The 27011-nt window shown below is 41.1% G+C and overlaps 2 protein-coding genes across 6 annotated transcripts in view; both read left to right on the forward strand.

Annotated features, from left to right (window-relative positions):
- LOC146520703 (battenin-like) overlaps positions 1 to 27011 on the forward strand; it is a 49861-nt gene that overhangs the window by 14218 nt on the left and 8632 nt on the right. For 3 of the 5 annotated variants that reach the window (XM_085156016.1, XM_085156017.1, XM_085156018.1), the window contains exons 1-8: positions 17732 to 18015; positions 18102 to 18138; positions 19522 to 19618; positions 20198 to 20281; positions 22108 to 22187; positions 22869 to 22954; positions 23632 to 23704; positions 26082 to 26225. In XM_085156016.1, coding sequence (XP_085012142.1) covers positions 17961 to 18015; positions 18102 to 18138; positions 19522 to 19618; positions 20198 to 20281; positions 22108 to 22187; positions 22869 to 22954; positions 23632 to 23704; positions 26082 to 26225 — 656 coding nt within the window. In that variant the 5' untranslated portion in view covers positions 17732 to 17960. Of the gene's footprint in view, positions 1 to 17731; positions 18016 to 18101; positions 18139 to 19521; positions 19619 to 20197; positions 20282 to 22107; positions 22188 to 22868; positions 22955 to 23631; positions 23705 to 26081; positions 26226 to 27011 lie in introns of those variants that run through there. The other 2 variants (XM_085156019.1, XM_085156020.1) reach the window with 2 other exon arrangements.
- Positions 641 to 6658, forward strand: LOC146520706 (battenin-like). The gene is made up of 4 exons (XM_085156038.1): positions 641 to 1588; positions 2277 to 2362; positions 5067 to 5139; positions 6054 to 6658. Exons 1-4 carry the CDS (start codon positions 1437 to 1439, stop codon positions 6223 to 6225), a joined length of 483 nt encoding a protein of 160 aa, XP_085012164.1. The 5' UTR covers positions 641 to 1436; the 3' UTR covers positions 6226 to 6658.

A 27011-nucleotide genomic window follows, 5' to 3' on the forward strand; every position in this document is an offset into this window, starting at 1 on the left:
GGCAAGGACCGAGTACTCGTGCTCCAACTACTGAGACCTGTGTACTCATTGCAGAGACCTGAGTTCTGTTGTGTTTGCCATTTGCTGCATATCCCTCGATCGCTCTCTTTACTTTATTGCCATTCAACCTTCTAGGAATAACAAAAAGCCACAAATAAGTCACAAAAGAAAAGTTGTCATTGAATTCTGTCACACTGATAATTCATGTTAGTAAGTAAACTGAAACACAGATGGAAAGTACAGGGTAGCATAGCAGGTAGTGAAATGAAAAGGCACTTTAGCTGCTACTGGAAAACAAGCAAAGAACAAAGGAGGGAGGGAAAAATACACAAAGCTAGAAAATAATGAGGAAGTAAACTGAAAGGACAGACAGGAGGAAGATGGAAAAGAAAGACTTTTAAGAAGCTTGAAAACAAAGGTTAACGACATGAAAAGCACAAAGACTGTGAAAGTCTTATTCATGTGAGTGAATAAGACTTACATTGAACCAGTTTTAATAGTATTTTAAACAATGTAGCCTTAAATTAATTTTAAAAACTAAACTATGAGTAGTTGATAAATGCTTGCTAATGCAAAAGGTTTGAAAGTGCACAATTTGTTTTGTTTTGTTTGGGTTTTTTTTGGCGGGGGGGGGGGGGGGGGGATTTTGCAGCCGCTGATTAAGTTGTTATTTTTTGATGCATCTCCGTATCTCGTTTTTATCTTTCCCCATCTATACAGGCTCCTCGGTTTGTGCAACATTACGTGGTGATGCTGAGCACATGACATTCTCGAGAAACAAGAGTCATGAAATGAAACGGTGTCTGTAAGAAAACAAATGTGTATTTAAATATGCACTGCTGAAATAAATGAAAGGAATACTTGATCACTGGATTCTGGCACAAAGTCTTCAGAGATGTTGATCTGTCCAATCAGGAAACAGAAACTGTTGTGAATGCATTTCACCTGCGTAGGTGCAAATGAAAGATGCATGAGGTGCACTGGAGGAGTAACAACAACTATTTCTATGTCACTGCTCATAGTAAGAGAAGGTACCTGCAGTCTATTCAGAGTGCACAGCTTTACCCTGCAGCAGGACTGTCATGTGATGAGGAGCGCTGCCAGAGCTCATATACTCATCATGTTCCAGGCAGAGGATGTCTTTGGTTTCCTCTGATTCCATTTCCATCGTTACATCTTATTTTTCCACAATAAACTGCATGATGTACTTTACCAGTTCAGATTCTCAAGTGAAAAATCTCATTCATTGAGATCTGATGTGTGACTCAAGTGTTCCCTTTATTTTTTGAGCAGTGTAGTTTGGCAGTGGTCACGTTTCAAAGTCGTTCTATGTTTAGGGTTAAGTGAACTTCTCAGCTTTTATGAGTGGAAAAGAGGACAAGAGGAAGACCTCAGAGGAGATTGATGGATGATAGTGAAGGAGGGCATAAGGATGGATGGTGTGGCAGAAACTAAAAGCTGTGCCATTTGTGTCCACAGATGTTCAGTTGTTACATTTTTCTTGGCAGGCTGTGCTGTTAGCTGACATCCTACCAACACTCTTCATCAAACTGTTTGCTCCCTTTGTGATCCACACAATGCCTTATGGGTAATTATTACTTTGATTGCTGTTCTTTGTTTCCACTTGCTGTGTTTTTACAGTAACTAACAATCATCACTCACATTATTGCTACGAGCTGATTTCACTGCACTGATAATAAAAAAATAGTTGTTTCTTTGACAAACTTGCAAAACAAAAACTGTGACGTCCTTCCTGTTTTACAGTAGTGTGTTTGTATCAGGTGTCAGGATTTTAGCCCCACTGGCAACATGAGGTTTGAGTTTGGTTTAAAAAAAGAGAAAGAAGAAGAAAACAACAAGAACTTTGTTTTATTTGCATATTATTTCCACTCAATCCCACCTTTGGCGCTCTTTTTGTACTGCTGCTAAGCTGCTGTGATGTCTTTTGGCAATAATGATCTCCATTTGTTTTCGTCTGGCTTTAATGTTTTCATGTATATAATATGTTAAATTTTATGAATGAGAGCTTAGCAGTGACCAAACATATGAAATTGGAGCAATAAACAAACCTACTTGGTTAATGGCTGTGCCTGGTTTCTGACTAATCAGAGGTCAAAGAAAAGAAAAATTGGACTTTATATGTTTTGTGTGTGATATAGTCAGGAAGTCAGTTGTTAACAGACGAGTACTTCTTGCCGTCTGCATAAAAACATCGCTGTCATGGTGCTTTCCAGCTTTCCTGGTTAATTCCTGTTCTTTTTTCCCAGCATTCCCAGCATTCGAGTGTTGTTCTGTGCCATCATGGCAGCAACGAGTTTCCTCCTGGTGTCCTTCTCCTCAGCTGTGTGGATGAGTATTCTCGGTAAAGCAATCTGTTAATAATTTAGATCAGATCTTTTATCATTAAGGGCAGTAGCGATTTTTGATACGGGCGGTTGCCCGGGGCGGCATCGTGGTGGGGGCGGCATCACGGGGATCGGCAAAAAAAAAAAAAAAAAAAAAAATCTCGTACTCATGCTGCTCCGACGTCATATTGCATATATCATATCATATTGGCATATTGGGAATGGCATAGGCACCGATCGGTTTTCTATCGCCCATTTACTGGGAGTAAGGGCGCCCTCCGTTTGCGAGGTGCACCTGCTGCTTGCGGCACAGGGAGGAGAGGGCGGGGCGGCGGGGATTCTCTGGTGGCTGGAGCAGCATCTAATAACCAACTCGCAAAATAAAACAAAATAAAAACAAACCAACAAACACGAAACACCAGACATCATGATACAGACTTATAATTTACACCGATGTTTTTCCGAAATTCTATACACGAAAAGTGAGCGCGAGAGCGCGAGAGCCCTCGGTGCGCCTGCTCGCTGCTGAAGTCAAAGTAAACTTTATTGTCATCTCCGCTACATACAGTCCAGTATAAAGAGAGATGAGGCTCCAGTTACAGCAGTGCAAGTAAACAAACAATAAATATAAGAAGAGTAAGAAAATAAATATACACTTTAGGACTCGTGGTAAAGGGATCAATAACAATTTGAAATTTATAATTTACAGTTTGATGATGTAAAGTTTCACACACAACCTGTCGAAGGGGGAGGAAAGCCGGCTGCTTCCAAATAGAGCACATTTCATTCATAATGATGTAAATCCAAACCCATTGTGTATTCATGATTTGAATCCTGGGTTGTGCGAAATCCTAGAAATACACTTTAGACAAAGTGAATCTGTGAACTAAGGTGTAGGTCTGTTAGGTTATGTTGTGGTGATCCTCGGGTTGGGGGATTTGTGTTCATACTGGAGTTCAAAAGTAAAAGCAATGGAAGATGGACAAGAAAAGTTCAAAGCCATCATGTCTTCAGTTTAGAAAAAAGAGAAAAGAAGAGGAGGAGAAACGAGCAATAGATACAGGTAAGCAGATGTGTGATTGGATAATGGCAGGTCATCCTGAAGAACCAGAATCAGAATACTTTATTAATCCCTAAGGAAATAATGTGGATTACAGTTGCTCCAAGAAGAAATGGTAAAAATAGCAACAGTAACAGACTAAACTCCAAACAATACATTATGTTACAGATTTTAATATTAATTAGTCAGTGTCAGTTGTTGATTTGTCCTGTTCTCAATGTATGACGAATTATGATGGCTGTTTGCATACAATGCATAATCTCTCTGTCTTCATATGTGTGTGTATGTTTCTCTGGTGAAATTCATTATGGTTCTGACAACAGTTCTATGTTAATGTACAATCCTTAATATGTTTTGTGTGTGCGTGTGTGTGTGGGGGGGGGGGGTGTCAGAGGGAGTGCAACAGGCTAGAACCGCCACTGATTAAGGGTGTCTGATATGGCTCTGATGGGCTTTTAGAAGGTGGATTAGATAAAACGTTGAGTTATTTGCTTCATTTTAATTTCTTCTTATCTACTGTGAGCATCTGTGGTTGTTCCACAGAAGCTTGATAGAGCTTTACTGCTGCTATAAATAATCATTTATCGTAGCAGTTAACGCTATCAAATACACATATCAAAGAATTTATGAGAAGTAGGCAGTTTAATATGAATCAGCAGTCGGTTACGGGACAGCGATAATGCCTCGATGAATTTTTGGCATGTCCCATGATGAGCAATGGAGCCATTTTAATGACCCTGTTTGTCCTGCTCTTTTTCTGTGTACTAGTTTGTATTTAACTTGGAATGACTCCACAAAGCACTGAGCACTGGAATCACAAATTGAAGATGACCAACACTTTGTCGTTTGGAAAAGTACCAGTGAAAGAGTGGATGAGGGAGTGCTTCAGGAAATGCTGAGTCTAAAGGTGATGCAGCAGAAAAACGGGGCTCCAAGGCCCCAAACATACCAGCCCCAAACTAAAGGCTGCCACCGTAGATACTAGTACTAGTGTTTTTATAGTCATCCTGCTGGCTGTGTATGCATGTAAACCTTTAATGATGAGTGGACTTTTTGCTGATATGGGGCCAAACTGGCATTTTACATTTAATTTAAAGCAGTAGTGATACTGGCACCACAGATCTACTGGAAGAGCTGGATACCAGATGCAAAGATGGCCCCTGCTTGCTAGAAATGTCCTGATAGGCTGTAAAGGGCCCAGCTAGTGAAATATTTGATAACACAGTAGAGAGGTGAGTCTGGAAATGATATTTTACATCACAAAGAGGGGCCAATTTAACATTGATATTTGTATCAGTAGGTAAAGGTGAATGCTTGCACAAACAGTATTTTAAATCTGTGCTCACTCTCTGCAACTGAGAGAGTTCAGCGTTTTCTGTGGACTGTGTCAAAAACAGTCGTATTAGAAATGCTGTATTTTAATAGACAACACTATTTCAGACATTACTGTTAGAATCAAGCAGACCTCTATGTGAGTGAAGTAAGTCAGTAAAGAGCAACTAAATTTGATTCAGTTCACCAGTAACTAAAATGTAACCATTGTGACTGCCCACAAAGGTCCTGTAAATGAGCTCTTTTTACTGAAGTTTGTCCTTCAAACAAAAGAATAAATTCTTCCTCTTTGCTCACTCTGATCACGTTCTCTGTCGCTGTGTTTGCAGGAGTGATCTTTGCCAGTATCAGCTCAGGACTGGGAGAGTTGTCCTTCCTCTCTCTAACAGTGTTTTTCAGCAGGTAAACAATCTTCACTCATTCTTTTTGCCAATTTTGAATTTGTGTGTCTATTGTGTTGTTTACATATTGTTGTGATTTACATTGCAGTGCTTGGGAGTCACCATCTACCGGAACCAAATGTCTTGTATGTGTTTGCACATATTCATGGGCAATAAACACAATTCTGATTCAGTTGCTGCTCTCTTATTGAAGATTCAAACAGAGCTTGTCCAGATTAAATGACTTGGGTCTGTGACAAAGTATAGAGTAAAGTTTTCACTTTTGAAATTCTACTTTCTTCACAATCTTTAAGTTCCTGCATGATGACAAAATTTGTATGAATTTTACACAAATTTCCATTCATCATTTTCTCCCTGATGTCACCCATTTGTTTCTGGAGCATCATAGTGTTCTATAGAGCCAGAAGCAAGCAGAGGTTGGAGTGCTGTCTCCATAAGTTGTGCACACAGACACACACACCTGCTCATTAATAAATTACACACTTAAAAAAAAGAAAAAAAAAAAAAAACCAAACAAAAAAAAAAACCCACAAACCAGCAGATTTTTCTCCACCACAGAGTAGGTTATATGACCTTTCAGATAATTTAAAGACATCAGCAGCACAAATGTAGCTGGCCTCAGTAACTGGCTGTGCTGACGCCTAGCAGAGAACAGATGGACTGCTACAGGGTTGCAAAAAAAAGTTATCAATCTGATATTCTTGATATCAGACGTTTTCCATTAAGTTAGGTCGTTTGGGCGATTGACTCTAAATATCAAGATCCACAGTGACAGAGCTTTTTAACAGTACCTTCAAGATAATCAGCCAAGTTTCCTGCTTACAGCTTAGACTCACAGCAGATAAAGTCCCGGTCACAAATGAGTTTAAGAAGCTGTGAATGGTCTTCCAACCGTGTTTTGTCTGTCTGCTCCAGGAGTGTACTGGAAGGCTGGGGCTCAGGCACTGGTGCTGCTGGTCTTATTGGAGCCCTCCTTTACTCAGGGCTCATCCAAGCTGCCCTCCAAGCTCAGACAGTTAGTCCATTCATCGTTTTTAGAGTTCTGCATGCCACAGTGAGACTTAACAAGGGTCCAATTTTGAATTAAGCTTCTGTATGTCTAAGGTGTATGTCAGGGACCAAGCAGTAAAGCTTAAAGGACACAGGTGTTTAATTCAAAAAGGGGGTTTTATTGACCCAAAAATAAAAAAATATATTTAACAAAGCCAAAACTTAAACAGGCAGACCAATAAAAGAGGTCAACTCAATAGACTAAACTGAAGATAATAATTAACAAATCCTCAAACAAACATAAGATGAACTGACCTCCTGAAATGACACACGGGGGAACTTAAATACCGGTTTAGCTAAACCAAATGACACACACGGGGGAAAACAGAATGGCTGCCATATAAGCAACTAATACAAAACAATTAAACAAACATGAAACACCCCCCAGACAATGAAGCATGTGGTGCAATCCAATTAGGCTGTCAGTGGTACTTCAGGTCTACCAGCCCTTTACCACACCCTTTGCCAGACAAGAGGAGAAGCCAACTCCCAGGTAACTCAAACAAAGATGTATTAATATAACAAAACAGAACTTTGACCTTGCAAGGTTAATGTGTGCACACCATATAAACATTGGAAGGTGTGATGGAAAAATAAATACATTTAATAAAGAAACACTATTGAACAATAGACTAGACTATTTTAAAGTAGTGACTGTAAATTAAACTAAAGTGAATCAACGGGTGGTGAGGTGTGGAGCTTACCATGTGTGGCATGCCATCACACACCTCCCCTCTTCAGAGCTCTCGCTGGAACAGCGAGAGAGATAGTCAGCAGTAAGGTTCTCCTTGCCTGGTACATGGTGGACAGTGAATCGGAATGGCTGTAAGGCCAGGTACCAGCGGGTAATTCGCCCATTTGTGTCATTCATCTGCTCAAGCCACTGGAGTGCTTTGTGATCAGTTTCCAAGGTGAAGTCTCTTCCCAGTAGATAGTAGCGGAAGGAGTCCAGGGCCCACTTGATCGCTAAGGTCTCCTTCTCTACTGTGGAATACCGAACTTCCCGTGGAAACAGTTTCCGGCTGATGTAAGCCACTGGATGGCGGCCTTCCCTGGTTTCCTGAAGGAGGACAGCTCCCAGGCCCCGATCTGAAGCATCAGTCTGTAATATGAACGGTTCATCAAAGTTGGGACTGTACAAAACCGGTTGCTTACTTAGTGACTGTTGGATGTCATGAAATGCTGCCACTGCCTCCTCTGTCCACTGGATGTAATTGGGGGAACGTGATCCCGTCAGGTCTGTGAGCAGAGCTGCCCTGTTGGAGAACTGAGGGATGAAACGACGGTAGAAACCTGCCATGCCCAAAAAGGATCTCAGCTGCTTCCTTGTTTGGGGCAGGGGGGATGATTCCATGGCCTCGATTTTGCTGACCTGTGGCCTGATAACCCCCTTGCCGATGACATGGCCCAGGTATTCTGTCTCAGCAGCGGCGAAAACACACTTTGACATATTCACTGTCAACCCAGCTGAGTGCAAGTGGTCCAGAACAGTTCGCAGGTGTTCCACATGCTCCTCCCAGGTGTTGCTGTGGATAACAATATCATCCAAGTAAGCAGCAGCAAAGTCAGAGCAGTCACGTAATACCTGATCCATTAGCCGTTGGAAAGTTGCTGGAGCTCCATGTAATCCAAATGGCAAGACTGTAAATTGGAAAAGCCCCCATGGTGTTCTGAATGCTGTGAACTCTCTGGACCGTTGAGTGAGTGGGACTTGCCAGTAACCCTTACACAGATCTATTGTGGTCAGGTACCTTGCTTTTCCCAGACGTTCAAGTAGATCATCAATTCTTGGTGTTGGGTAGGAGTCAAACATGGATACGGAGTTCAGGTACCTGAAATCAATGCAGAACCTCATACTCTAGACAGCCAGCAGGTGGTAGATATTGCTCATCTGCTTCATCTTCTTCAGGCACTCGCCGTATGAGCATTGCATCCGCCTTGTGTTCAATGCGCACCACCCACTCCTTCAGAAGGTTTATATGCAAGACCTTGCTGGGGCGCAACTGCCCTGGGGTGGACACCTCATATGTGGTGGGTCCCAGCTTCCTCATAACTTCAAATGGCCCCTGCCACTTTGCCAGCAATTTGTTGTTGTCACTGGGGAGGAGCACGAGCACCTTTTGTCCTGGCTCAAACGAACGCTGATGAGCAGATTTATCATACCAAGACTTCTGCCGCTGCTGGGCCTCCACCATATGTGATTGAGCAAGTTCACTCATTTTCTCTAACCGTTCTCTCATCTGAATGAGATAAGACAAAATGTTATTGGGTCCCTCCTCCGCCTTGTCACCCTCCCAGATCTCCTTTAACAGAGTTAGAGGGCCACGAACCTCATAACCATACAACAGCTCAAAAGGGGAAAAACCTGTGGAGGCTTGGGGGACTTCTCTATAAGCAAAGAGTAGATATGGCAGCCATTGATCCCAATCATTACCACTGTTGTTGACAAACTTTCTGAGCATCTGTTTCAATGTCTGGTTAAAGCGTTCTGTCAGCCCATCAGTTTGAGGGTGGTATGGTGAAGTTCTCAGACTCCGGATACCCAACAACTGATAAACTTGCTTTAACAAAGTAGACATGAAGTTAGTGCCTTGATCAGTTAGTATTTCTCGTGGAAACCCAACTCTTGCAAAGAACTGCACTAAACAAAATGCAATGGGCTTGGCCTTTATAGATTTTAAAGGGAACACCTCAGGATATTTTGTGGCATAATCTGTTACAACAAGCATGTAACGATTTCCTGCTTTGCTCCTCTCAACAGGCCCTACAATATCCATTCCAAGATGCTCAAAAGGAGTGCCAATGACAGGGAGAGGTTGGAGTGGAGCTCTATGGGGGATTTTGGCAGATGTTATCTGACACTGTGGGCAACTTTTACAAAACTGAGCCACATCTTTGCTAAGACTAAACTGGTTCAAAACATACTTAGAAAACAGGAAATACTTTGTATCAATAGGTAACTTCACATCTGAGCAGACAAGTATCACATGTGGAGTTCCCCAAGGTTCCATCCTGGGACCCCTTCTGTTTAACATTTACATGCTCCCACTGGCACAGATTATAAAGAACAACAAAATAAACTACCATAGCTATGCAGATGACACACAAATATATATCACAATGTCACCAGGAGACCGAGGCCCTGTACAGGCTCTTGGTAAATGCATTGAGGAAATTAATGACTGGTTGTGCCACAATTTTCTCCAGCTAAACAAAAACAAAACTGAGGTAATAGTCTTTGGCGCCAAAGAAAAACGATTACAGGTCACCAGAGAACTTCAGTCTATACACCTAAAAACCACAAACCAGGTGAGAAATTTGGGTGTAGTGATGGATGCAGACCTAAACTTAGAAAAACACATCAAGACAATAACAAAATCAGCTTACTATCACCTCAAGAATATATCAAGGATAAAAGATCTGATGTCTCAACAGGACCTGGAAAAACTAGTCCATGCATTCATCTTTAGTAGGCTTGATTACTGTAACAGCATCTTTACAGGTCTACCTAAAAAAAAAAAAAAAAAAAAAAAAAAATCAGTCAGACAACTACAGCTCATTCAGAACTCTGCTGCTCGAGTCCTCACTAAGACCAAAAAAGTGGACCACATCAGTCTAGCTCTGAGGTCTTTACACTGGCTGCCTGTCCGTCAGAGGATAGACTTTAAAGTTCTGATGCTGGTCTATAAAGCTCTGAATGGTTTAGGACCAAAATACATCAGTGACCTCCTGACCCAGTATGAACCTTCCAGATCCCTCAGGTCATCTGGATCCGGTCTTTTATCAGTTCCCAGAGTCAGAACCAGACACGGAGAAGCCGCATTCAGCTTTTATGCTCCTTATATCTGGAACAAACTCCCAGAAAGCCTCCGATCAGCTGAAACACTCAGTTTATTTAAATCCAGGTTGAAGACTCACCTGTTCTCAGCTGCATTTGAATAAAGCACCAAATCCACACTTAGGCTTAAATTTCAAAACTCACATTTTAATTACTGATTTTATCTACTGTTCTGATTTTATATACTGTTTTGTTTGTTTGTTTGTTTGTTAATTAGTTAGTTTGTTTGCTTGTTTTAATCATTTTTAAATCATGCTTTTTATTTGTTTTTGTTTCTAATGTCTCTGTAAAGCACTTTGAATCACCTTGTTGTTGAATTGTGCTATACAAATAAACTTGCCTTGCCTAAGACCAGGCCAGTAGAAATGATGTTTGATGCGAGCTGTGTTCTTGTGTTTACCAAGGTGGCCAGCCCACGGAATAGAATGCCCCAAGGTGAGAATGGCATTTCTCACCTTCTGGGGAACCACCAGCTGCAGCACCGACCCCTGCTGACGATAGAGAATGTCATTTTGCAAGATGTACTCGATGTACTCACTGTTGAGAACCTGTTCCACTCCAGGTTCCTTTTCTTTGGCCTTCTGGAAAAGAGATATTAAAGATTGATCAGATTTTTGGAGTTCAGCAATTTCAGTTGGAATAGTAAACCCAACAGATTGAAATTGTATCACTGGTTGGCTCAGCGTCTGTTAGTGTCTGCACAGGTGAAAATTGGAATTTCTCCTGCCTTCTTTGTCTGCGGGTCTTCCGTGGCTTCACCACAGTTGGTTCAAACTCCTCATCAAAGAAAGGCAGGGCACTCAGGGTCTCAGAGTAGGTACTGACTTGCTTAGCCTGAGCTCTGGTAACGGCTACATTGCACTCCTCAGTCTGCTCAGACTCAAACAAATCAAAAAGCACAGGAAGGTTACGCCCTAACACGGCAGAGTAAGGCAAACTGCTCACAACACCCACATTCAGCAGATACATCTGGTCCTGAACTTTAATGTAGATGTCAGCTGTCGGATATCTTTTCTCATCTCCATGGACACAACAGATTGAAATTGTATCACTGGTGCGAACAATATTAGGTGGGGCAAAATCTGAGTGAATAAGGGACGGAGAACTGCCAGAGTCAAGAAGGGCATTGAGTAGAACCCCATTCACTTCAATCTGACTCATTTTGATGGATTTGTCACTCTCCTGCTCAGGATCAACATTAGAACGGGGGGCAAAGCACATTTATACCATTTTAGCAGAATTTCTTGGGCACATAGGTTTCGTATGGCCCTCTAATCCACAAAGATAACAAATGAGCTTCTTACCGGAGGCCTTTGGTGGTCTAGTGGTAGACTGAGGGGTCTTACTGGTGCTTGTATTTGCTGAATCCAGATGGTTTTGCTGAGGTATCTTCCGGGTGTCCCTCGATGCCTTCCATGCATTATGGCTCCATGCTTGCCCCTTCTTTCTGGCAGCAACAAAAACATCAGCTAACCGAGCCGCTTCCATTGCTGAGCCAGGGTTATGTTCTCTGATCCAAACCTGAAGCTCAGGAGATAACATTCTGAGAAACTGCTCCAAGATTATAGTTTCACCAATGTCATGAATAGTTTTACCCTTTGGCTGGATCCATTTCCCATAAAGCTCCTTCAGTCTCGCATATAGCTCACGAGGGCTTTCATCTGGTTGAACGTCCAGGGATCTGAATCTTTGCCTATATGTCTCAGGGTTAATATCATATTTTGACAGAATAGCTGATTTCACTTTATCATAGTCTAATGAATCATCAATGTCCATGTGAACATAGGCACCTCTAGCTTTACCAGTAAGCAAGGGTATCAAACGAAAAACCCAATCTGATTTCTGCCATCGATAAGCTGTAGCCATACGTTCAAATGTGATCAGGAAATGTTCTATATCATCAGCTTCAGTTAATCTTTCCAATCTGCCCTCTATTTGTAGGGGAAACTGAAATGCTGGTGAAATGGCTGGATTGGAATTAGTCATAACTGGTTCAGCCTGGGCCTGCTGAGCAGAGGAAGAAGGATGAATATCAGACTAATGGTTCAGAGCAAGCCTCTGCAGAATCTGATGGTGATGTTCTGACTTGGATTTCTGACTGCAGAAGTCTAAACTGATGTTGAAGGGCTTTAAATCGCTGTTCTTGTCGTGCATTTAACTCACTCTGTTTTGCATCCCGGACGTCCTGTTGTCCCATGTGAGCATGTAGCATATTGACTAGGTCAGACAAAGTAGGCTCTTTTTCCACTCTCTCCACAACTTCAGTGACTCCTGATGCTCCATTTTCCTCATCACAGGTTTGGTGAGCAGATCCCTTTTTCTTTTCATTCTTGCCACCACGATGCATTCTTCTTCCTCATGGGGAAAAACAGAAGATAAAAAAATAAAAAGACCTGTGTCCAATACTGGTTGATCCCACTGCTGCCACCAATTGTCAGGGACCAAGCAGTAAAGCATAAAGGACACAGGGGTTTAATTCAAAAAGGGGGTTTTATTGACCCAAAAATATGAAAATACATTTAACAAAGCCAAAACTTAAACAGGCAGACCAATAAAAGAGGTCAACTCAATAGACTAAACTGAAGATAATAATTAACAAAACCTCAAACAAACATAAGATAAACTGACCTCCTGAAATGACACACGGGGGAACTTAAATACCGGTTTAGCTAAACCAAATGACACACACGGGGGAAAACAGAATGGCTGCCATATAAGCAACTAATACAAAACAATTAAACAAACATGAAACACCCCCCAGACAATGAAGCATGTGGTGCAATCCAATTAGGCTGTCAGTGGTACTTCAGGTCTACCAGCCCTTTGCCACACCTTTTGCCAGACAGGAGGAGAAGCCAACTCCCAGGTAACTCAAACAAAGAAAGATGTATTAATATAACATAAAACAGAACTTTGACCTTGCAAGGTTAATATGTAGTGATGGGCAGATGAAGCTTCATGAAGCACTGAAGCTTTTCATCCAATTGGTTCACCCCAGTGCAAAGCTTCTTGAAGCTTCATTTGCTCTAGTAGGACACCTACTGGACGTAAAAATATTAGTTGGCATGAATTTGAAGAGTGTGGCCTTTTGCACACAGCCTGTAAATGTCAACAACAAAGGAGTGTGTAAAACATGTATATTGTAGTGATGGCAGTATACTGTGTATATTTATACTGGCAGTATGGAAAATGATCATTTGGAAATGCTTAAAATGGAAATGATCATTTACTGTGAGGTGAGGTGTGGTTGGGGTGTGGACAGTGGTTGTGCTTTTGTAACGTTCAGGTATGGACAGCTACACACTGAGGCTTTGAGCCTCAGTCCTGCCCACATTTTATTCTGTAAAAACTAAATTTTCACTGCTTTTATGACCTTTTTAGTGGGGAGAACATAGCTAGGATTTAATGATTTAACAAATCTTTTAAATCCTTTGTCCTCCACAATGCTAAATGGCTGGGAGTCCTCAATCACCATGCTAACCAGGTCTTCATCTATTTGAGATTGTTCTCCTGAGGAAAGACAACAAAAACAAAGCACAAATATAAATATCACACACGTCACTTATTGCATTGTATAATATTGTTATATCATTTAGTAACATTACTGCATGCTATATTATCATGGCATTTGATGGCTCACCTGGTCTTGCTCCACAATCTGTGTTCCCCCTATTCTCATGCAAAGCTCTGTAGTGCCTAAGCATGGATGAGGTGTTGTTGTTATATCCCAGCTCCCTGGCACATAGCAAACACTTCACCTTGTACAAAAGTAAAGACAGCTTAACATATGTTTTATTGCACCATCAGTATTATGAAAATACATCTTCTGTAGAAATTTACATAACTTGTTGAGAGGAATAAAATCAAAATGTTCCCACACAGGGGAGGACATCCTCCTCTTCTTAGCTGGCTCCATTCTCTCCTGACTTTCTCTCCTCACTCTCATAAACCTCCAAACTCTCTCCAAACTGTCTCTAACTCTCACTAACCGCAACTCTCCATCAAACACCTACATTTCTGAATGAAGTCTGAGGGGTTCATATCGCTGTCATATCTCGCGGCAAAGTTTGAACCGCTTCATGAACCAGTCACGTGGTACAGCCGGGCAGCGAGGCTTCGGACGTCATCATTTTCAGCTCCTCCCATAAATGAAGCAAGCCTCGATACGCGCTTCGCGGAAACGTCCCCTCAATTACTCGACACACGCTTCGAAGCCTCGATACAGAACGTCACATCACTATTAATATGTGTGCACACCATATAAACATTGGAAGGTGTGATGGAAAAATAAATACATTTAATAAAGAAACAATATTGAACAATAGACTAGACTATTTTAAAGTAGTGACTGTAAATTAAACTAAAGTGAATCAACGGGTGGTGAGGTGTGGAGCTTACCATGTGTGGCATGCCATCACAGTGTAGGTAGCCCAATGCTTTCATCTGTGGAGGTGAAGTGGGGGCCAAATAGTCACTTTAATTGAGTTCAGTTGACTCCAGTTCACTTCAGTCAAATGAGACATTGACAGGATGTAGTTTGTATTTCCTGTTGAGACTTTTTCCCTGTAAACTGTGTATAAATGAAGCTGAAACTTACAGACAAAATGATTTGTCGTCTTCTTCATCCCAACAATTTTACCAGCTATTTCTGCCTGCTGGTTTGTCCACCTTCATTACCTCAGTGGAGGACCAAGGAGACTGAGTATGCAGCTTTGGTCTCTGAGGACAGACAGCAACTTCTGGACAGTTCAGACGAGGAGGAGCCCGAGAGCTCCGCCACAGGTAAATGTCACATTAGAAGGGTGTCGCATGAAATCAGCAATAAACTGAAATTTAAATAAAGTTCAGCGACCAAATCCTGTAAAGACGAACCCTGTTTCATGTTTGATACATCTACTAACTGAACACGAACACATGAGTTCCTGTAAGTGTTTGAGTCCTCCATGACACCAGTTTTGTTTTTACATAAGAATACATGAATTTTAACATTTTAAGCAATAATTTGCACAAAAAGGCAGATGTAACAAATATGATAAAGATATAAAATCATTTATATTTGAAGTTTGTCCACAGAGACTCACGTTTTCTTACAATGATGACTTTACACTGTTGCCCAATAGACACGCCTGAAAGATCCGAGAGCGTTGCTTTGCTGTTATCTAATCAGATGATCATCAACACGTGTCAGTTTCTGTTTGACACGGTGAGAGGAAACGCACTATTCTACATCTTTATTGAAATTGATAAAAGGAGGTCACTTAGGGGAAGATGTGAGTCGCTCAGATGGAAAACAGTGAAAAGGTATATGTGTGGATGCACGCTCAAACATCCAGGTAATAAAATCCCAGAACCTTGACTCTGTTCATGTGGACGTGGCGTTTTCAGTTAGAGGAGCATTCAGCTGATGAGAATGGGCCTGTTTCAGTATAACTCAGGGAGGACTCAGGGTCAGGAATGAAAGGTGTTTAGGACATTCCTGCAGTTGAACTAATCCACATGTATACGTTTATTCAACAGAGAAGACTGATGTAGAATTGGATTTAAAGCACAACAGTAGTTTATATTTACCTCAGCTAAGAAGGCAGAAGTAATGTTGTTAATCTGTCAGTCAGCAGGATTATAGCCCAAATTTTAAAATTGCAAATTGCATAACAAGGCTCACTTTATTATTTTATTATTTTATTTGAAGTCTAAACAACAACAGACTTCTTTGACATTGTACATATATTAATCAGCTATAACTGACCACACGATCAAATATTAGTTTCACTTGCAGAAAGTTGTCTGTGCACAGCTTCATCCTCACTCTCTTACTGCCTCCATTTAAACTATGCATGTTCCTCTCTCCCTCACTTACTGCATGGTAGTTCTTAACATGTAAATAAAAGGACATGGTTAAGGTTCAGCATTTTTCTCTCTCACCACCACTGTTGTGGAGCAGTACCAACACAGTTAGCAGAAGTTTGCAGAAAGCCATGGCCGTGATGAAGCACAGTGTAGCAGTACCTCTGCGTGGTGAGGGGGGAACAAGTGCAGCTTTATATGCACTGCTGGAGAGATGACTATCATTAGTCCTGCCCTTTACATCTCAAACCACACCTAAAAAACCCTGTACATGTGTTTTTCACACAGAGTGGAAAAATTGTTGAAGAGTTTGGTTGACCATTTTTGCAGTGTGTCAAGGTTTTTACCTCTATTGTTTCATTATCTGCACTCCAGACCTGTTTGTGTGGCACAGTGTGCTTGAAAAGTTACCTGCTACTGCTGTGTTTAATTTCCACTTAAATTGTAATGATAGAGTTAAAGTGTAAGGCATAAAAGGTTAAACCAGATCAACTATGGGATTGCTTTCTCCTATTCCACTGAAACGATCTCATATTGATGTTATTCTAAAATTGTTCTCTGTGTTTTGCTTATGTCTAATATCTTTACTTATATTGTTATATTGTATTGTTGAACAGGGTTCATTAATATATTTTATATTATAATATAAAATATGCTGTGGTTGGATGCATCAGCAGGGTTGATGAGACAGAGTACCAGGCTGTGGTCGACTCCTTTGTCACGTGGTGTGAGCAGAATCATCTGCAGCTCAACGTGGCAAAGACCAAGGAACTGTTCGTGGACTTCAGGAAGACCAGGAAACACTTGACCCCTGTTTCAATCCAGGGGGTCAGTGTTGACATTGTGGAGGACTATAAATACCTTGGAGTACACATTGACAATAAACTGGACTGGGCTAAAAACACCACAGCACTTTACAGGAAGGGCCAGAGCCGTCTCTATTTTTTGAGGCGACTGAGGTCCTTCAACATCTGCCGGAAAATGCTCAGGATTTTCTACGAGTCTGTTGTGGCCAGTGCGATCCTCTATGCTGTTGCATGCTGGAGGAGCAGGCTGAGTGTAGCAGATGCCAACAGACTCGATAAACTAATCCATAAGGCCAGTAATGTTGTGGGGATGGAGCTGGACTCCCTCAAGGTGGTGTCAGGGAGGCGGATGTTGTCCAAAATAAAGACAATGTTGGATAACACCTCCCACCCACTCCATGACATGCTGGTCAGTTACAGGAGCACGTTCAGTGAGAGACTGAGAGCACCGAAAAGCACCACTGAACGACACAGGAACATCTTTCCTGCCTGTGGCCATCTCCCTGCACAACGCATCCACTTAACACACTGTTTACTGCTACATGTTTCTTTTTCAGCTATTTATTTTATATTATTATATTTTATTATTTATACTATTCTTAGTTAGCATATTGTCTGTCTTGTTAATGTTTGTTTATAATGGAGCACTGTAACAAAAAAGAATTTCCCCCGGGGATCAATAAAGTATTCTGATTCTGAAAATAAAGTGTTTTGCAAGTATCTTTATGATGTGTTATTGAACCTGTATTATAGTCAGTCCTCTTTTTAGAAGTCTTTTTTGGTTTACTGAACTGTGATTTTGTATTTGTTACGATCTTTGAAGAAGGCATTTTTTGATGTAAAGACTTTTTTACCAGATAAAAAAAGGAGTAACATAACGATCGCTTTTCCCAAGCCGATTGCACCTTCTACCTGCTGATAGGAATAACGTTTCATCACTCATGAAGATCTGTTTGACATATTATAATAAAAATCCAACTGTGTTCTTGACATTATTTGAATTTGAGCAAACTTAATGTCTCAGGCGGATCAGGAACGTTCAGAGCTGACATTGTTTCCGCGGGGAGGTTTTAGGTTGAAGCGCCGTCTCTGGTGCTTCGTCGGTGAGATTTGTGAAAGTTGCCGAGCTGAGGACCGTAAAAGCAGTTACAGCGCGTTCTTAGTGACAGCTTCTCACCAGTGTTGGTGGGAGCTCAGAGCCTGTTAGAATGAGAGCTGTGAGCTTTTCAGCGGTTCGACACCAACTCAGTTTCTCTTTCATTTAGCTTGGACTGGTTTGTAAACATGGAGCAGCCAGCCAGTGTCAACTCAGATCCTCTTCAGCGACTTGACGGTACCGGTGAGTGTGTCAGCGGCGGATTCGTGTAACTATCAGCATTATTGCTCCGTGAGTACCTAACGTTTGCTTTATCCTCTCATTTATAGGTCGTTGCGTACAAATCCGCAACTGGATTGGATTTTGGTGAGTGTCCCGATATTTTCAACAGATCACCAATAAGAAAGATCCCTCTTATTTCATCTAAATACATGTTGTGTCGTATCTATAGTAAAAGACGTTGTTCGCTCGTAAGTACTTATGTGAATAAAAAGAAGTGCTGACTGTGAAAGTGAAGTCCACAGCTTCGTCATCTCTCATTTCTCCCTAAACTTTAATGGGATGTGATAAGAACCTATAGATACACGTCATTGCTATGTTTATTCACACGCAGAAATGATGAAATGTTTTTAGTTCTTATTTGTAGTCTTCCTCTCACCATTAATCGGATCTTCCAGCTGTGGGCCCCGCCCCTTATATGTATTTGGGGTTAAAGCAGTTTTAGCTCCTCCAGCAAGCCTTCCTAAGACCACATGCACTTCAGGAATTGCTTCAAGGTGGCACATTAAGATTGGCTATTCACTGTGTGTGCAGTCAGGTCTTTATGTGGAAAAACGACAGACTTGAGTCGGCACTGGGAAAGCAAAGATGATAATCAGGGCTGAGCAGGAGAATAATCAGTAGCCTCTCTTGTACATTCGAGTCTTTGCTTCAGATCTATCACTGTATCTGAAGCACAGTGTCATATGTCACGTCTCTTATTCACCTACTCACGGCTCAAGGTTCACGAGAGCGACGCAGATATAAATAAAGGTCTCGAGCATGTACGACAGAAAGGGACCGAAGGGAAAATGGAGACGGAAAGGCAGAGGAAAGGCCAGGGACCGAGTACTCGTGCTCCGCTGCGTATTCATCGCAGAGACCTGAGTTCCGTTGTATTTTGCATTTGCTGCATGTCTCTCCCTCGGTCTCTCTCTTTACGTTATTGCCATTCAACCATCACCTTGTAGTAAAAACAAAAAGCCACAAATAAGTCACAAAAGAAAAGTTGTCATTGAATTCTGTCACACTGATAATTCACATTAGTAAGTAAACTGAAGCACAGATGGAAAGCCCAAGGTGGCATAGCATAAATACACAAAGCTATAAGAAGATGAAAGCTAGAAAATAATTAGGAAGCAAACTGGAAGGATGGACAGGAAAAAGGTGGAAGGCAGGTTGGAAAAGGAAGACTTTGAAGAAGCTTGAAAGAACAAAGGTTAACGACATGAAAAGCACAAAGACTGTGAAAAGGTCTTTGTTGAAAAAGTTTTAATATTATTTTAAACAATGTAGCCTTAAATGAATTTAAAAACTAAACTATGAGTAGCTGATAAATGCTTGCTAATGCAAAAGTTTTGAACGTGCACGGTAATGAGTGCACGATATTTTGGGGGGTTTTATGTTGAGAGAAATTTTGCAGCCGCTGATTAAGTTGTTATTTTTTGATGCATCTCCGTATCTCGTTTTTATCTTTCCCCATCTATACAGGCTCCTCGGTTTGTGCAACAACTTTGCTTACGTGGTGATGCTGAGCGCCGCACATGACATTCTCGAGAAACAAGAGTCACGAAATGAAACAGCGTCTGTAAGAAAACAAATGTGTATTTAAATATGCACTGCTCAAATAAATGAAAGGAATACTTGATCACTGGATTCTGGCACAAAGTCTTCAGAGATGTTGATCTGTCCAATCAGGAAACAGAAACTGTTGTGAATGCATTTCACCTGCTTAGGTGCAAATGAAAGATGCATAGGGTGCACTGGAGGAGTAACAACAACTATTTCTATGTCACTGCTCATAGTAAGAGAAGGTACCTGCAGTCTATTCAGAGTGCACAGCTCTAACCCTGCAGCAGGACTGTCATGTGATGAGGAGCGCTGCCAGAGCGCATATACTCATCATGTTCCAGGCAGAGGATGTCTTTGGTTTCCTCTGATTCCATTTCCATCGTTACATCTTATTTTCCCACAATAAACTGCATGATGTACTTTACCAGTTCAGATTCTCAAGTGAAAAATCTCATTCATTGAGATCTGATGTGTGACTCAAGTGTTCCCTTTATTTTTTGAGCAGTGTAGTTTGGCAGTGGTCACGTTTCAAAGTCGTTCTATGTTTAGGCTTAAGTGAACTTCTCAGCTGTATATTTCTATTATTGTTTCCCAGACTTCAGCCTCGCTGCACGTGGACTTCCAAGTTGGCAACAGTAGCAACAGTAGCATCTATGACTGCAACCCTGTCTCTACTGCGGTAAATAAAGGTTCACTGCACTGATGCAGTAAAACTTTTGTTCTGGGTGTTTAGTGTTTATAACAAATGTTATAAACTTTTGACTGGTTCACAGTTTGTGCTCTCGTTTAGAAGCGGTGACTTCCTTTTAAACGTTTATTTTAAAAAAGACAAACGTCACATGATTAATGAGGTACTGAAACTAGTATAACACTTAACCAAAGAAGGATAACAGCAGCAAAGCTTCCTACACTAATAAGGTTAATGTGTACATATTAACAGAAGCATATTCAATCAATAAATACAGTCCAATATCTGGTATAATAACAGATATACTGCAGATTGTATCTTAGATAGTAAGTTAGGAAACATGTTCATGTTTGTAGTCAACAGTATTTAGAGGATCATAAATATTTCAGGTTCCTGGAGGTTATGAAAAACTCATAACATGTTATTATCATTATAGAGACATTACTGAGCACATACATTTATGTATTATATAATTTAGTTGTCGTGGCCATTACATTATGGTGGACCAGCCAAACAGCATCACTCTAGTAGCACACTCCACATAAATAATGCCTTCTGTTTGTTGGTACATTTGAAAGTGTGGAAAAGAAAAAGGTCTAACATGTGTTCTTAGTTTAATCCACAAAACCCAAAAATAAAAGCTGAGTTTTATTTCTGGTTGTTTCTCAGCTTCATTAAAACTATTGACAGATGTATGAGGCAGCAGTGGTGAGGTGTGTGGTAGGGCACGATCTGATATCCTCGTGTTGGTGTTGTTCCCAGATCATCATATTAAAGGTTGTTCCAGGATCAACATTGCAAATGACCAATCAGAATGTTGTGATGTCATACTTTTGCGACTTCGGGAAAAACCGGCGTAAAACAAAAAACTGTACTTAAGCAACGAGAAACCGCCTTTGTCCGCCGATCAACGGACCCTAACCCTGACCCTAACCCTTTAATAAACGCTAAGCAGAATTAATATTGTTCTTGCAACATTGGAATTTCATAAATGCACGAATGGGTTGGTGCGCAAAAGAATAACGTCACAATAATGTGATTGGTCACTTGCAATGTTGAACCTGGAACAACATTTTCATGATGATCTGGGAACAACACCAACACGACGATATCAGATCATCCGTGTGGTAGGAGTGACGGACGGGTTTAAGCTGGGGGTGGCATCCGCAAAATTTACTGTGAGCCCCTTCTTGATTGTGATGTTCAGGCAGGAGTCTCTGTGGACGATGATGTTTGCAGATGACGTTATGATCTGTAGTGAGAGCAGGTGGAACAGAGTGTGGACAGGTGGAGGTAAGCGTGGGAGAGATGAGGACTGAACATCAGTCAGAGAGAGAGAAGGTGAACATGCAAGCAGTAGAAATGGAGAAGGTAGATAAGTTTAAATACCTGTAATCAGTCATCCAAAGTAATGTGCAGGGCACAACAGAGAGGAGTGGAGACGATTGTAAAGGGTGGTTTGTGACAGAAGAATAAGAGGAGGAGGTAGGAAGGTAGTAAAAGCTGTGATGATGTATGGTGTGATAACAGTGGCACTGGCAAAAGGTAGAGCTGAAGCTTTTCATTAGGAGTGACCAGGATGGGCATGATTAGAAATGAGTATATCAGAGCGTTTGAACGTGTGCAGAGGACAGAAACTGAAAATGCAGGACAAAAGATGTTAGATATGGAGCAGCCAGGCAGGAGGACAAGAGGAGGACCTCAGAGGAGATTGATGGATGATAGTGAAGGAGGGCATAAGGATGGTGGTGTGGCAGAAACTAAAAGCTGTGTCATTTGTGTCCACAGATGTTCAGTTGTTACATTTTTCTTGGCAGGCTGTGCTGTTAGCTGACATCCTACCAACACTCTTCATCAAACTGTTTGCTCCCTTTGTGATCCACACAATGCCTTATGGGTAATTATTACTTTGATTGCTGTTCTTTGTTTCCACTTGCTGTGTTTTTACAGTAACTAACAATCATCACTCACATTATTGCTACGAGCTGATTTCACTGCACTGATAATAAAAAAATAGTTGTTTCTTTGACAAACTTGCAAAACAAAAACTGTGACGTCCTTCCTGTTTTACAGTAGTGTGTTTGTATCAGGTGTCAGGATTTTAGCCCCACTGGCAACATGAGGTTTGAGTTTGGTTTAAAAAAAGAGAAAGAAGAAGAAAACAACAAGAACTTTGTTTTATTTGCATATTATTTCCACTCAATCCCACCTTTGGCGCTCTTTTTGTACTGCTGCTAAGCTGCTGTGATGTCTTTTGGCAATAATGATCTCCATTTGTTTTCATCTGGCTTTAATGTTTTCATGTATATAAGATGTTAAATTTATGAATGAGAGCTTAGCAGTGACCAAACATATGAAATTGGAGCAATAAACAAACCTACTTGGTTAATGGCTGTGCCTGGTTTCTGACTAATCAGAGCTGAAAAAGAAAAGAAAACTTGGACTTTATATGTTTTGTGTGTGATATAGTCAGGAAGTCAGTTGTTAACAGACCGAGTACTTCTTGCTGTCTGCATAAAAACATCGCTGTCATGGTGCTTTCCAGCTTTCCTGGTTAATTCCTGTTCTTTTTTCCCAGTGTTCGAGTGTTGTTCTGTGCCATCATGGCAGCAACGAGTTTCCTCCTGGTGTCCTTCTCCTCAGCTGTGTGGATGAGTATTCTCGGTAAAGCAATCTGTTAATAATTTAGATCAGATCTTTTATCATTAAGGGTGTCTGATATGGCTCTGATGAGCTTTTAGAAGGTGGATTAGATAAAACGTTGAGTTATTTGCTTCGGTTTAATTTCTTCTTATCTACTGTGAGCATCTGTGGTTGTTCCACAGAAGCTTGATAGAGCTTTACTGCTGCTATAAATAATCATTTATCGTAGCAGTTCACGCTTCTGTCAAATACACTCCTCCAGACACCAAATGTACCAGCCCCAAACTGAATGCTGCCACCTTTAAAGCAGTAGTGATACTGGCACCACAGATCTACTGGAAGAGCTGGATACCAGATACAAAGATGGCCCCTGTTTGCTAGAAATGTCCTGATAGGCTCTAAAGGGCTTGTGCAGCAACATACCATTAGCAGTGGATGGAAATTGTTTCTCTTTTTTAATAGACAGCCCTATGTCAGACATTACTGTTAGAATCAAGCAGACCTCTATGTGAGTGAAGTAAGTCAGTAAAGAGCAACTAAATTTGATTCAGTTCACCAGTAACTAAAATGTAACCATTGTGACTGCCCACAAAGGGCCTGTAAATGAGCTCTTTTTACTGAAGTTTGTCCTTCAAACAAAAGAATAAATTCTTCCTCTTTGCTCACTCTGATCACGTTCTCTGTCGCTGTGTTTGCAGGAGTGATCTTTGCCAGTATCAGCTCAGGACTGGGAGAGTTGTCCTTCCTCTCTCTAACAGTGTTTTTCAGCAGGTAAACAATCTTCACTCATTCTTTTTGCCAATTTTGAATTCAGCTGCTGCTCTCTTATTAAAGATTCAAACAGAGCTTGTCCAGATGACAGAAGTTGGGTCGATGCCCAAAGTGTAGGGTAAAGTTTGTGAATAAGGCAGAGTTTACACAGTGCAAATCTTTGAATTTCTGCATAAAGACAAAATTTTATTTGTATTTTATTTGCTGTGTGGAATCCCGTTTCTGCCAGGACTGAAGTAAGAATAGCTTGACACCAGAATCATTCAATGGAAATTACTTTGTTACACTTGCTTAGTAAAAATTGTGAAAAGATAAAAATTATAAATAAAATAATAATTCATTAAGTCGATATAACAAAGTCCAAGTGAATTAACTGCCATGGAAAAAGAAAAATTGAAAAACAAAACAAAACTAATTCTATGTGTCAGAATTAAATGAACAATACCAAGTGTGCAGTATTAATGGAGGTTTGCAGAAAGTAATTTTACAGTAGTTTAAATGTAAGTTGGGAGTAAAGAGATTTGGTTGTTTTATAAAAACAAAAGTTTAGAGGGGTTGGGATTGTTGACAGTTCTAACTAAAATGACTAAAAACTGAAATAAAATACAGACAGTGTTGGGAAGGTTACTTTTAAAATGTATTCCATTACAGAATACAGAATACATGCCCCAAAATGTATTCTGTAACGTATTCCGTTACGTTACTCAATGAGAGTAACGTATTCTGAATACTTTGGATTACTTAATATATTATCATGCTGTTTACAACTACATGAATGTACTATTGCTGTGATTTATTACTGTTACTGAAGGTCCGCGGCTCCGAACCGTAGTAAAGGGACCTCTGGCTAATACGGTGGGTTCTGTGTCGGGCTCGTAGCCGAAAACTAGCTTTACTTTGTTGTCTGGGTCAACTTTGCTAGCAGAGACAGAGAGAGGCGTTGAAAGGCTGCTCCAACAGAACTTATTGTTTCAGAGGAAAACACGAACACGGTGTACAGTCGAGTCTTAATAGCTTACTTACAACTGGGCTCGTCAGGCTCTCTTCTTGGCTGCAGTGGTTATTATTATATTTACATGCTTCCAGCTCCCGTTTTTGCTCGATGACAGCTCGTACTTTTCCTTTTTCTCCCTCCCTCGCTCACAGACACATAACGTGTATGGCAGTCCATTCTCCCTGCAGCACGGACTACACTGCCCATGATGCTACATTCTTTAGAGCTATACTTGTAGCATTCTGCCTATTAGCTTAGCACAACAACAACAAAAAGGCCTCTCTCACCCAGGAAACACAGAGAGAGAGCGTCACCCTGTAACCATGGCAACCGTAACGCTGCCGCCTGGAACAACAGAACGTAGCTGTCAAACAAAACCCAAACAGTCCTGACCCGCCACAATATGAAACCGGGAAGTACCGCCGTGTAATCCATTTATTTCAACAAAGTAACTGTATTCTAAATACCACCTTTTTAAACGGTAACTGTAACGGAATACAGTTACTCATATTTTGTATTTTAAATACGTAACGGCGGTACATGTATTCCGTTACTCCCCAACACTGAATACAGATGATAACAAGAAAAGCAAAGTGAGTTTATTTTTCATACATTTTACACAAATTTCCATTCATCATTTTCTCCCTGATGTCACCCATTTGTTTCTGAAGCATCATAGTTTTTTATGGAGCCAGAAGCAAGCAGAGGTTGGAGTGCTGTCTCCATAAGCTGTGCACACAGACACACCTGCTCATTAATAAGTTACACACTAATAAAAAACACCACCAGAATTCCCAGACTTCTTGGACAGTCTGCACCACAGAGTTATATGATCTTGGTAAAAATGGTAAATGGCCTGTATTTGCATAGCGCTTTACTTAGTCCTGATGGACCCCAAAGTGCTTTACACTACATTCAGTCATCCGCCCATTCACACACACATTCACACACTGGTGATGGCAGCTACATTGTAGCCACAGCTGCCCTGGGGCGCACTGATTGCCTCTGTAAGATAATTCCTTCTTCAAAAGACATCAGCAGCATAAATCAGCTGGCATCAGTGACCAGCTGTGCTGATGCCCAGCAGAGAACAGATGGACTGCTACAGGTTTGCAAAAAAAAAGTTATGAAGGAGTTATCAATCTGATATTCTTGATATCAGACATTTTTCACTGAGTTACGTAGTTTGGGTGTTTGACTTTAAATGTCAGTTTCCACGATGACAGAGCTTTTTAACAGTAACTCCAAGTTTCCTGCTTACAGCTTAGACTCACAGCAGATAAAGTCCCGGTCACAAATGAGTTTAAGAAGCTGTGAATGGTCTTCCCACCGTGTTTTTATTTTTACTCTGGAACATTAACGGTGGTTTTCTGTCTGCTCCAGGAGTGTACTGGAAGGCTGGGGCTCAGGCACTGGTGCTGCTGGTCTTATTGGAGCCCTCCTTTACTCAGGGCTCATCCAAGCTGGCCTTTCACCACGGGTTACACTGCTTATCATGCTGGTCGTCCCAGTCACTATGGTGGGAAGGTAAGTGTGCAGGGACAAGGATTCTCTGTATTTTTGTGTTGTGACTCATCGCTCACTCAGATAGTTAGTTTGTTCTTTGTGGACATATTATCTTATTTTGTTTTGAGTATTTTAGGATGGGAGTTGCTTAAAGTGAATCAGTGGCACCAAACTTGGCAGGCGATTAAGACATACGTGTGTGCATCTAATATGTCAGTGTTGATGGATGCTAATGACATCCTCATGAGGTGAGGGTTTTGTGCTGTGACCTTTAGTGCTGTGGGAAATATGGCTACTTTTGTTGGATCACTTGTGAGTGTTGTTGGCCAGGTGATGGCAATAACACTGAGCCACCCTTGATGTGATCATTGTGTGGCCATAGCTCTCCATTTTGTGGTTGGTCACTAGTATGCTTGCTTTACTGAACCTTCAGTAAATTAAAGTAACTGGATTAAAGTAACTTGTGGTATAAGGCCATTTGAATGTGACCATTTGTGTGGTGGAAACAACAGATCACTTGATTGTGGTTATTTGTTGCTACTTTTGGTTTTGTGTTGTAGCAGGTCAAGTAATCATTTTGAGTTTGTGACTGTTGTGCTCCTTTTTGTTGGTCACATGTTACTTTTTGTGTGTTCAGTGTGGAAACTGCAAATCCTCATGCAGGGGCATCCATGCTTAAAGATGCCAACTATAATGTGAACACTGTGCTTCTGTTAGCTTTTACTTTTATTTCAGGTTTGTGGTTCAAGGACCTGAAGGCTTCAGAGGGTCTTTTAATAAATGTAGGGGTCCTAGAGGAACCCTTTT

This window comes from Neolamprologus multifasciatus, chromosome 4, assembly GCF_963576455.1.
Source record: "Neolamprologus multifasciatus chromosome 4, fNeoMul1.2, whole genome shotgun sequence".
NCBI lineage: Eukaryota > Metazoa > Chordata > Actinopteri > Cichliformes > Cichlidae > Neolamprologus > Neolamprologus multifasciatus.